The 9,589-nt window shown below is 40.2% G+C and overlaps 1 protein-coding gene across 3 annotated transcripts; it reads left to right on the top strand.

Annotated features, from left to right (window-relative positions):
• Positions 1 to 252: 252 nt before the first annotated feature.
• On the top strand, positions 253 to 2,764 carry LOC122000292 (protein DROOPING LEAF-like). Of its 3 annotated transcripts, none has more exons than XM_042554745.1 (6): positions 253 to 521; positions 1,221 to 1,446; positions 1,563 to 1,611; positions 2,083 to 2,158; positions 2,244 to 2,324; positions 2,426 to 2,764. In XM_042554745.1, the coding sequence occupies exons 1-6, from the start codon at positions 453 to 455 to the stop codon at positions 2,492 to 2,494; spliced, it is 570 nt and encodes a 189-aa protein (XP_042410679.1). In that variant the 5' UTR covers positions 253 to 452; the 3' UTR covers positions 2,495 to 2,764. The 3 variants fall into 3 exon arrangements, with proteins under 3 accessions (XP_042410679.1, XP_042410681.1, XP_042410678.1); XM_042554747.1 differs by lacking the exon at positions 253 to 521 and adding an exon at positions 606 to 791; XM_042554744.1 differs by lacking the exon at positions 253 to 521 and adding an exon at positions 996 to 1,095.
• Positions 2,765 to 9,589: the final 6,825 nt, after the last annotated feature.

Here is a 9,589-nt window from a genome sequence, read left to right as displayed (position 1 = left end):
TTATGTATTATGGGAATTGCTTAAAAGCTTATACCTATATATAGACATCCTACCAGATGTAGTAGATGTAGTAGTAGCTTGTCACTTGCGAGGATATATAATAACAGCTTTTGACCAAATTATCTATTTAGAAAATGTAGAACATGATCATCAATCAAGTGTGGCATGAGAAATATATATAATTAAATTAATTAAAGAGCATATATGTACTCGGATCCACTGTGTATGTAGAAGAAAGATATAGCTAGCTAGCTAGATATCACTGAGAGTGGTGAGTGGGGTTGCCTCGCCCAGGCATTATTGCCAGAATAGAAACCCTAAGCAGGTATCATGGACTGCATGATCATATGAGCAAGCTCCATCGCCTATCTATCTATCTATCTATCAATTACTTGGATCTCTTCCATCCTCCTTCAATCTAATCAGCTAGCTCTTGTCTTGTTGCTGATCTCATGGATTTGGTCTCTCCCACTGAGCACCTGTGCTACGTGCGCTGCACCTACTGCAACACTGTTCTTGCGGTAATTAACGGCACCTCAATAGTAGAAGAGACGATTAACAAGCTAGTGAACGATCGCAGCCTCATTGTCCATATTATATTGCCATACATGTTTCTTTTCCAGTGTGTATCTGTGTGTGTGTGTGCGTTTTTTTCTTTCTTTGTGGCAGAACTTTTTCAGCTATAGCCTAAATTAAAGCAATCCCTCATCGCGATTCTTTTGTCCTGATTTGGGATCTTTAAACGTGGCCTCTAACTACGAATGATCTTTCAGAAGATCGATCGACTAGAAGTATTGCTTTTTCTTTCTAATTTCTTTCTTTCTTCTTTTCTTTTTCTTTTTCTTTTCTTTTCTGCTTGTGTTGTTGTTAGGTTTAATACTCTGATGCATGCCTTCTAGGGTTCTTGCTGTAGCCTCCCTTGGGATTTGGAAGAGGGGATTTTTTTTTTTTTTTTTTTTTGGAAAAATAAAGATTTCAAGAAGCTCATGGAAGATCCAGATCAATTACTTCATGCACGAGGAGACTCGATTGCTAGGGTTTCCATGCTTTAGTTTTAAGATCAGGAGTCGTTATTTTTTACTACTTAAAACACTTGTAAGATCTCAAGAGCTTCGATGCATTCTTACAGAATTCAGTGGAACACGATAAATGGATCGGTCAACAAAGAATTTGTTTATTTTTTATTTTACAGAATTAATACCTCTTTTTCTTGGCTGCAGGTTGGGGTTCCATGCAAGAGGCTTCTGGACACAGTGACCGTCAAGTGTGGCCACTGCAACCATCTCTCCTTCCTTAGCCCTAGGCCCATCCAGCAACCCTTAACTCTGGCTGAACATCCAACCAGCCAACTCCAGGTTCATTGCTCCGATTGCCTGAGGGTTTCACCGCCGTCGTCGTCCTTCTCCAGTGAGTCAATGATCCAAAAACCACCCTTCGTTGTGAAACGTAAGATTGCTGTATTATATTCTAGTTTTTTTTTTTTCATTAATTCTAGAAATTAAAGATCTCTCTATATGTTTTATATATATATATAATTTGGCCTGCATGAATTCATGGTACAGCTCCTGAGAAGAAACACAGGATGCCTTCTGCTTACAATCGCTTCATGAAGTAAGATCTCTATGCACGTCCTCAATGAACACTGTGATCCTAGTTGTAGCTTAGGTCGTCGTCTACTAGTCAGAATAGTTATAGTTTAGGAGGATCTTGTATATCTAGTTGTGTACTAGTAAATCGCCATTGAGTAAATCAGCAGCACATATGCCATGCATGCGTGAGTCCTTTAAATGCTACGCTATGGCGTACGCTAGTTCATAGGCCATGCATTCAAGATGCCAAAAAATATATATATTCAAGATCAATAAAGTTTGCACAAGGACAACTCAAGCAGCCGAGCAGGAGAGTAATAATTGTCTAGCAAATTAAAGTGAAGAACTTGTGAGCAACTTTGGCAAAATTTGGGGGATGAGGTTTAGTTTTAAGCTTTAGAAGGTCAATTCATACTTAAGCATACATTAAGATAGCATTAACTGGTGATAAAAGGTATTGCCTGATGACTAATGTTCATTGCCATGAAATTAGGGAGGAAATACAGAGAATCAAAGCTGCTCAGCCTGATATTCCTCACAGAGAAGCATTTAGCATGGCAGCAAAGAATGTGAGTTCTCTACAAATAAAAACATGTTCCTTTAATTTCATAGTCCGACCCTTCCTTCCTTCCTTTAACTCCTACATGAACGAAGTGGGCGAAATGCGATCCTCGTTGCTCGACGACAATCGCTTCAACCTCGGAGAGCAAGAAGCTATCTCCGATCTCCGAAGTGGTAAATCCAAACACAAATGCTACTTGTTCCTTAGCTTAATTGTAAGATAGAACAACACCCACTAGCCTACTGATAAATTGCCTATGTTGCATATGGTACAGGAAAGGAGCAACAGCTTCAACAGGACTGAAAACTCCAAAGTTTATGATCATGGTGAAAAGGAGGATTAGGTTACGACCGACACATATATGGAGCTGTTCCTCTAGTGGTGTGCTTATGGGTGTTCAATTTTTGTTGGATCTTCTACTCTCTACACAATGAAGCATATCTCTAGCTAGTGTTGTAGTATTCTAATTTCTAGTTCTGATCCATGCATTGCAAATGAAAGGGAGCAATTAATATGGATGTGGCTCCTCAATATAATATGAACCTGTTTATTCAGTTTTACTGAGAGATCTCAAGTAAGAGGCTTAATGCATGCCAAATATATTTTGTGTTCATCAAGTTTCTCTAGGGAATTGAGATAATAACCTTTGAACAAAGAGGATCAAGTAATAAAGCAAGAAACATTAATGCAAACATATTAAATTGTTGTGTTCATTTGTACAAATATTGTCAGAATATTTCATGATTAACATCTCAATCTTTTTGTCTCTTCATAATATATGTGTTTGAACTGATTCTTATAATTATTTGATATATTTGTGGAGATGCACCGAATTCAAGCCTTTACAGATCACAAAATCATGCTAATGTGCAAAACATTAGTCTGAATTTGTTTATCATTCTCAAACTCTAGTTCTACAAACTTGATTTGATCACAATACAGAACTCATCTTAGAATGATTCCATGATTTTTTTTAAATTATTTAGTTTGTAAATCTTTGTTATATTCCAAACAATATTCACCAAAGTTTGGGAGAGATTTAGCAATGATGGTAATTGTTTGAATCTTTGCAAAGAGGAATATATTATTTATTTTTAAATAGAAACCTTGTTTGAGGGTTTTTTTTCCATCTCAACTTTGATTTTGTCAGTGCGTGAAATTGTTCTATGGTTCAAATCCAACATATAAGAATTTTTCAACTAAGAGAGATTGGGCATTGTCGAATTCATCATCAAATTTGAAGAAGATTCTTTATCCATATATACATCTCGATGCATCCTATATCTTCAACTCCTTGTTTAAAATTAAAACTTTAAGGTTGTTGAGGATAATAGAAGGCCAACTAGCTTAATTTGTTTGTGATAAACATTGTTAATTTTAAAACTACTTAATGGTTGTGTCTAGGTCATCCTAATATAAAGTCATGAGCTCATACATTTTGGTCTCCTCGGATGGGTCTAGTGGCTAGCACATGAGGTGTTGCCACCATGAGGTCTGGGGTTCGAATCTCGGCAAAACCTAGATAAATGTTTCCCTTGTGTGCTAGTCACTATTCCAAAGTCTTCCTTATGTGCTAGTCACTATTACAAAGGCTAGTAGCCGTCCGTGATTTACCTCCGTGTTGACCCTGGGACGGGTTGACGCGGGCGCTAGGGGCGAACTGCCACCATGAGCTCATACATTTTGACTCGGAAGCGACTTAGTGAACTAGTGACTCGACAAAAGGTCAACAATTTGGAAGTGAATCAAGAAGAATTGGACTTTCCTCTCTTGACAAAATAGCACCCAAGTGTTTACTGTCGATGACAATTGTGTTGGTGCAACCTTAGGTCAAGGTTGACCTGATTGACCAGACTCGAGTTGACTTGACTCGAGTTGTGTTTTGATATTTGACGAGTTATGTTTGACAATGTTTGACGTGAACAGAAAAGTTGTATCTTGATGTTTTACAAGGATACAAGCTTGGGAGATTGTGGGTGCAACCCATTGTCAAGGTTGACCTGGTTGACCCGAGGTGAGTTGACCTGACTCGGAAAAGTCCAAGCAGGGAGCTTGGCATGGGAAAAGTCCAAGCAGGGAGCTTGGCATGGGAAAAGTCCAAGCAGGGAGTTTGGCATAGTGAAAAGTCCAAGCAGGGAGTTTTGGCATGATGAAAAGTCCAAGCAGGGAGCTTGGCACGGGAAAAATCCAAGTATGGAGACTTGGCACGGAGAAGTCCAAGTATGGAAGCTTGGCACATGGGAAGTCGGAGAGGGCTCGGTAGCTCGTTCTCCGGACTGTGGTCAGAGAGGGCTCGGGAGCTCGTTCTCTGGACCGGATGGAAGTCGGAGAGGGCTCGGTAGCTGTAACGACCCGCCTTCTACTAACTAGGCTATAAGGTCGATCGTCACATCATGCTGTGCTAAACTATTCCCTGACCACCTCTAGAACTAAATGCGGAAGCTGGACTAATTTAAAATTTTGCGAAGCTGTTAACATTTCTTGGTGCTATATGTACTAAGGAATGTAATCTAGAGTATACCTAACGTATACTACATCCCCTATGGTCAAGGAACTGAAATATATGTTTTCTAGCTGTTATCAGACCTCCCAATCGATCCACGGATCGATTGGAATAGTCGGATCGATCTAGTGATCGATCCAGCCGGCTACTGTATGCGGGACATAGGTTGGATCGATCCAGCACGCTACTGTGCTCGGGCAATATTCTGGATCGATCGGCTGATCGATCCAGACTGATCAATCGATCCAGTGATCGATCCCAGAGCCTTCTGTTCGCGACGGAATTGGCTGGATCGATCGACTGATCGATCGAGAAGCCTACTGTTCGCGAAACCAGGTGCCCAGTCGATCCTTCAATCGATTGGAAACTCTCGAATCGATCAGCTGATCGATTCGAGTTTCTGATTCCGTGCCAAAGGTCTGATTTCAGCACTGTTTCGTGCTTCAATCACATTACAAGTACTAAAATGACTAAGAAACACTCTAACGACAACAACTAACATTCTAACAACATAAAAGAGGTGTTCTAAGCATAATAAGGTGCATGGTTAACTAATTCATAGCGATTAACATACTAAAGTGCAAGATGATAAAAACACTGAAAAGTTCTAATGTTGAAACAAGCTTGCTAAGGTTCCCTAAGATCTCTACTCCAAGTTCCTGACCACACACATCTTCGTAGCATTGCCCTCCAGCCTCCGCTAGTCCATCCTTCCTATACCTTTATCTGCAGTATAAGGAAAAGAAAGTATCTATAAGCTTTCGCCTAGTAAGAAACCATCTACCTCACTAAAACATGCATACGATGCAAATATGATTTTAAATCATGCTGTTTGAAAGGATATGCTAAGTAGACTGAATAAACTAAACATGACATGGCATATAAGCATACAATCATGGCATATCTTAAGCTGAACATGATATCAATCACATGGTATCAATGAAAACTAAACTGATACTAAAAACTAAGCTAAGCTAATACTGAACTACTGCTAGGACTGTACTGAATTCACGAACTAACTTGTGAGAGGTTGAAAACCATATACATATAGTAAGTGAAAATACTAAACATGTTGTTTGGGCCCGGCAACTGTACTTGCTGTGTGCGCATCCCTAACTAAACCCAGGTTTGCAAGTCCCGAATTTAGTAGGGTTAACTAGGTTATCTAAACCTAGGGACGACTGTGGGAGTCCAACCCAATGGATATCTGATCCAGTACAGTGCCACTGAAAGTAAAATACTGAATATAGCTAACTGTTTTAACTTGCTGTTTCTAGGTTATCTGAACCTAGAGCTAGGTTGTCTGAACCTAGAGGTGACTGTGGGAGCCCACCCATTGGACCGTAGTCCCATATAAGCTAAAATAAACTGATTTACTGATTTAAATGCTTCTAATGCAATTAACTGAGCTATTAAAATGCCTAATTTACATTTTAACTTAACTAGCTATTTTATCGAACACCTAGTGTGCCCCAACTCTCCCCTCTATTAGGGAGACCACTTCTAGGCACCCGAAAACGTCTAGGAATCCCCACTGAAGAGGGAATACGTGTCCGGCCCATCTAGGAGTACTCACTAAATCCCTAAATATGCGAGGAGGGTCAAATTCACCCTATGCGTCGATAAAAACAGCATATAGCTAAACTAGTGCGTATAAAACCAAACGGAGCTACTTATACTGCAGGTGAGGGGTTTCTTACCTTGTGTGCTAGATTTCTTACAAATCTAATCGCTAGAAATTCCGGTGGAGACGACTTCTCGACGATTCGCTCGCGTCCACGTGCTCTACTCGCGGAGGGGAACGTCCTTGTGCTGAAATCGTCGTCGGAAAGTGATCTTGGGACCCTAGGGATGGAACCCTAGTTCTCCTTGTGGTTGGCGCCGAGAGAGGGAGGAGAGGGAGAGGTGTTCGGCGTGAGGGTTTGGAGGGGAAGAGGTTGCTGAACCAAATTAAAAAAAATAAACCAAATCCCAACTTAAATTTCCTATTTATACTAAGTAATTAATTCGGCCAAACCAATTATAAATATGATTGATTCCCTTTCCTTTCAGCACGGCCCTGCTGGGTTCACCGGTTTTAAGGCTAACTAAAGGTTTAGCGGATTCGAGAGGTCCCGAGTTCGATTCCCGCTTAAGCCATTTTACTTTTCTAATAATTTTTGCTACTTCCGCTACTCCGAAAATTCCAGAAAAATATCTAATAATTCCAGAAAAATCATAGAATATTCCTAAAATAGTTTTGAGAATTTTCGGGCGTTACAGTAGCTCGTTCCCCGAACTGTGATCAGAGAGGGCTTGGTAGCTCGTTCTCTGGACCGGATGTGGAAAGTCCTGGTGAGTGAAGCCAGGAAGACGGATAAGTCCTGGTGAGTGAAGCCATGCAGTGGGAAAGTCCTGGTGAGTGAAGCCAGACAGTTGGAAAGTCCTGGTGAGTGAAGCCAGGCAGTTGGAAAGTCCTGGTGAGTGAAGCCGGGCAGATTGGAAATCCTGGTGAGTGAAGCCAGGTGAAAATCCTAGTGAGTGAAGCTAGGTGAAAATCCTGGTGAGTGAAGCCGGGCAAGGGAAAATCCAGATGGATCAAGGGTGATCGGACATCTGGTGTTGAGAAGGTCAAGTAGGTCAAGGGAGTGACCGGATACTTGGCACGAAGAGAAAAGTCCAAGTGGGTCAAAGAGATTAACCGGACACTTGGTGGGGAGTCTTAGCAGGTCAAGGGAGTGACCGGATGCTAAGCATGATGTACCAACAGGTCAAGGTTGACCGGATGTTGGTTTGGAAGGCTTGGGACTTGGTTTGGACAAAAACCAAGCTCTGGATCGATCAGTGGATCAATCCAGTGATACATTGGGTATCTGGATCGGTCTGGTGACCGATCAGTAACCAAACAGTAGCCTACTGAGTGTTATCTGATCGGTCTGCAGACCGATCAGGAAACAACGATCAGAAGGCAAGAAGTTCGGGAGAAAAAGGAAGGGGCATGCATGCTGATCGATCCCTGGACCGATCAGAAGCTTCGATCGGTCCCGGGACCGATCAGGGTCTTCTGGACCGGTCGTAGACCGATCGGTCCTAGCCTGATCGGTCCCCAAGACCGATCAGGGACAGTGTGGACCGATCAGGTTGGAGCCTGATCGGTCCAGAACTATCCGTTGGCTCACAACGGTCTTCTGTCTTCTGCTGTCTTCTGGCTTCTTCTTCGCAGGTGGATGCAGGTTATAGAAGGAGATCGAGGGCTGCTACAGTTTGGTTCTTCTTCCTCTCCGAAGCTTCTGCTTCTTCTTGATCTTCTTCTTGCTTCTGCAAGTTATTGCTTCTGCTGTTCTAGAGCTTTGTTAAGCTTGCTTCCGAAGCTTCACGTGAGCTTCCTCGTCTTCTTCGACTGGTTTCAGCTGCTGCTGTGATTCTATGAAGTTGGTGCTTCATCTACAGATTTCAGTCGACGACGAGAAGGCAAGCAAGAGTTGTTACATTCATCTTTATATTTGTATCTTGCTGTGCTTTTTGTACTTGTACTCTGATCTTGCTGTTGCAAGAGTTTGTGGTGAGGTTTCTCCACCCAGAAGGAGTTCTTATTAGCCGATTTTCTGGGGACTCATCCACCGACGGATTGATAGGCTTCGTCCACCTTACGGACACGCCGAGGAGTAGGAGTTTCATCTCCGAACCTCGTTACATCGTCGAGTTCGAGTTTGAGGTTTGATCTTTCCTTTTTGCGTTTCTATTTAGTTATTTCCGCTGCGCTAACCCTAATCGTAGGAAGAAACGCGAAGAATTTGGGGTCGGCTATTCACACCCCCCTCTCTAGCCGAGTACAACGATCCCAACAAATTGTATCACTAAGATACAATGATTAGAGATAAGGTATTCCAAATCTTTAAAGCTAACAAATTGCCAATGATTTGGAGTTCTCTAAGATTAAGAAAAAGGAACAAACTTAAAACAAAAGAGAAGAGGAGATAATGTGAATTTTGAATAATAAAAAAAATATAGACCCAAAATCTTCGTAAAAATGTTGCTTAATTCTACCATTTTTCTTGTTGTACCTTTTCTATCCAAGAGTGAATGACAATGAGTGAATTAATGCTTATTGATTTTATTTTGAAGTTTTAATCTCATTCCTTTTGATGAGTTATATACTTGAACTCTAAGAAAATCTTTATATAGCAAACATAAAATTTGTTTTTTTTTTAACATCACATAGTTAATGGATATTATCCCATTAGGAATTAATTACTAATATTTTTTTGTTATCTTAAGATTTTCAATCATACATGCTATTATATGCCCTTCTAATAGTATCTTGGTTGTTATAATAGATTATATTATTGTTGGCACAAGTTGATTAAACACTAGGGAATATTCTTTAATCTTTTGTAAGCTAATTCACCTCTTTTTAACTTGTCAAATACAAAGCACTCATATCATAGTAAAATAAATTTTGCATATTTTCTTTGAAGATTTTCAAATATTGAACTGACTTCAAAAATTGTAGCCACTCGATGAGATTTTGCAATCAACTTAGCATCTGGCTACAAAATCGATTTTGTAGCTGCGTCAATTGCCTCTTCAAGTGGCTAATGATTGAACAAGCATTTGAGGGGGTATTTTTAGTATACATAGTTTGATAATTTGAAAAATATAATGTGCGTTTTGAGCATTTGAAACCTTAACTAACTGCTTCAGTAAATTATTGTAGTTTTTGTTCTAAATTTTGATAAGTTTAAAATCCAAAGCCTACAATTAAAAAAAAAAGATAATTAAGGGGTAAAATTCAATTTTCTCTAAGGCCACCATATTCTATCATGGTGATATTAAATTTAGAGGGTGAAATAATGCAATTTCATAAATTTCAAAGGGTAACATACAATTTAGACAAGTTTGAGAGGTGAAATGGAAAATAAAGCCAAGTCCAGAATCTTTTTTTCTCTTAGAACC

Source organism: Zingiber officinale, chromosome 7A (genome assembly GCF_018446385.1).
Source record: "Zingiber officinale cultivar Zhangliang chromosome 7A, Zo_v1.1, whole genome shotgun sequence".
Taxonomy (NCBI): Eukaryota; Viridiplantae; Streptophyta; class Magnoliopsida; order Zingiberales; family Zingiberaceae; genus Zingiber; species Zingiber officinale.
Note: the sequence above shows the minus strand (reverse complement) of the source record. Positions and strands in the feature narration are given on the sequence as shown.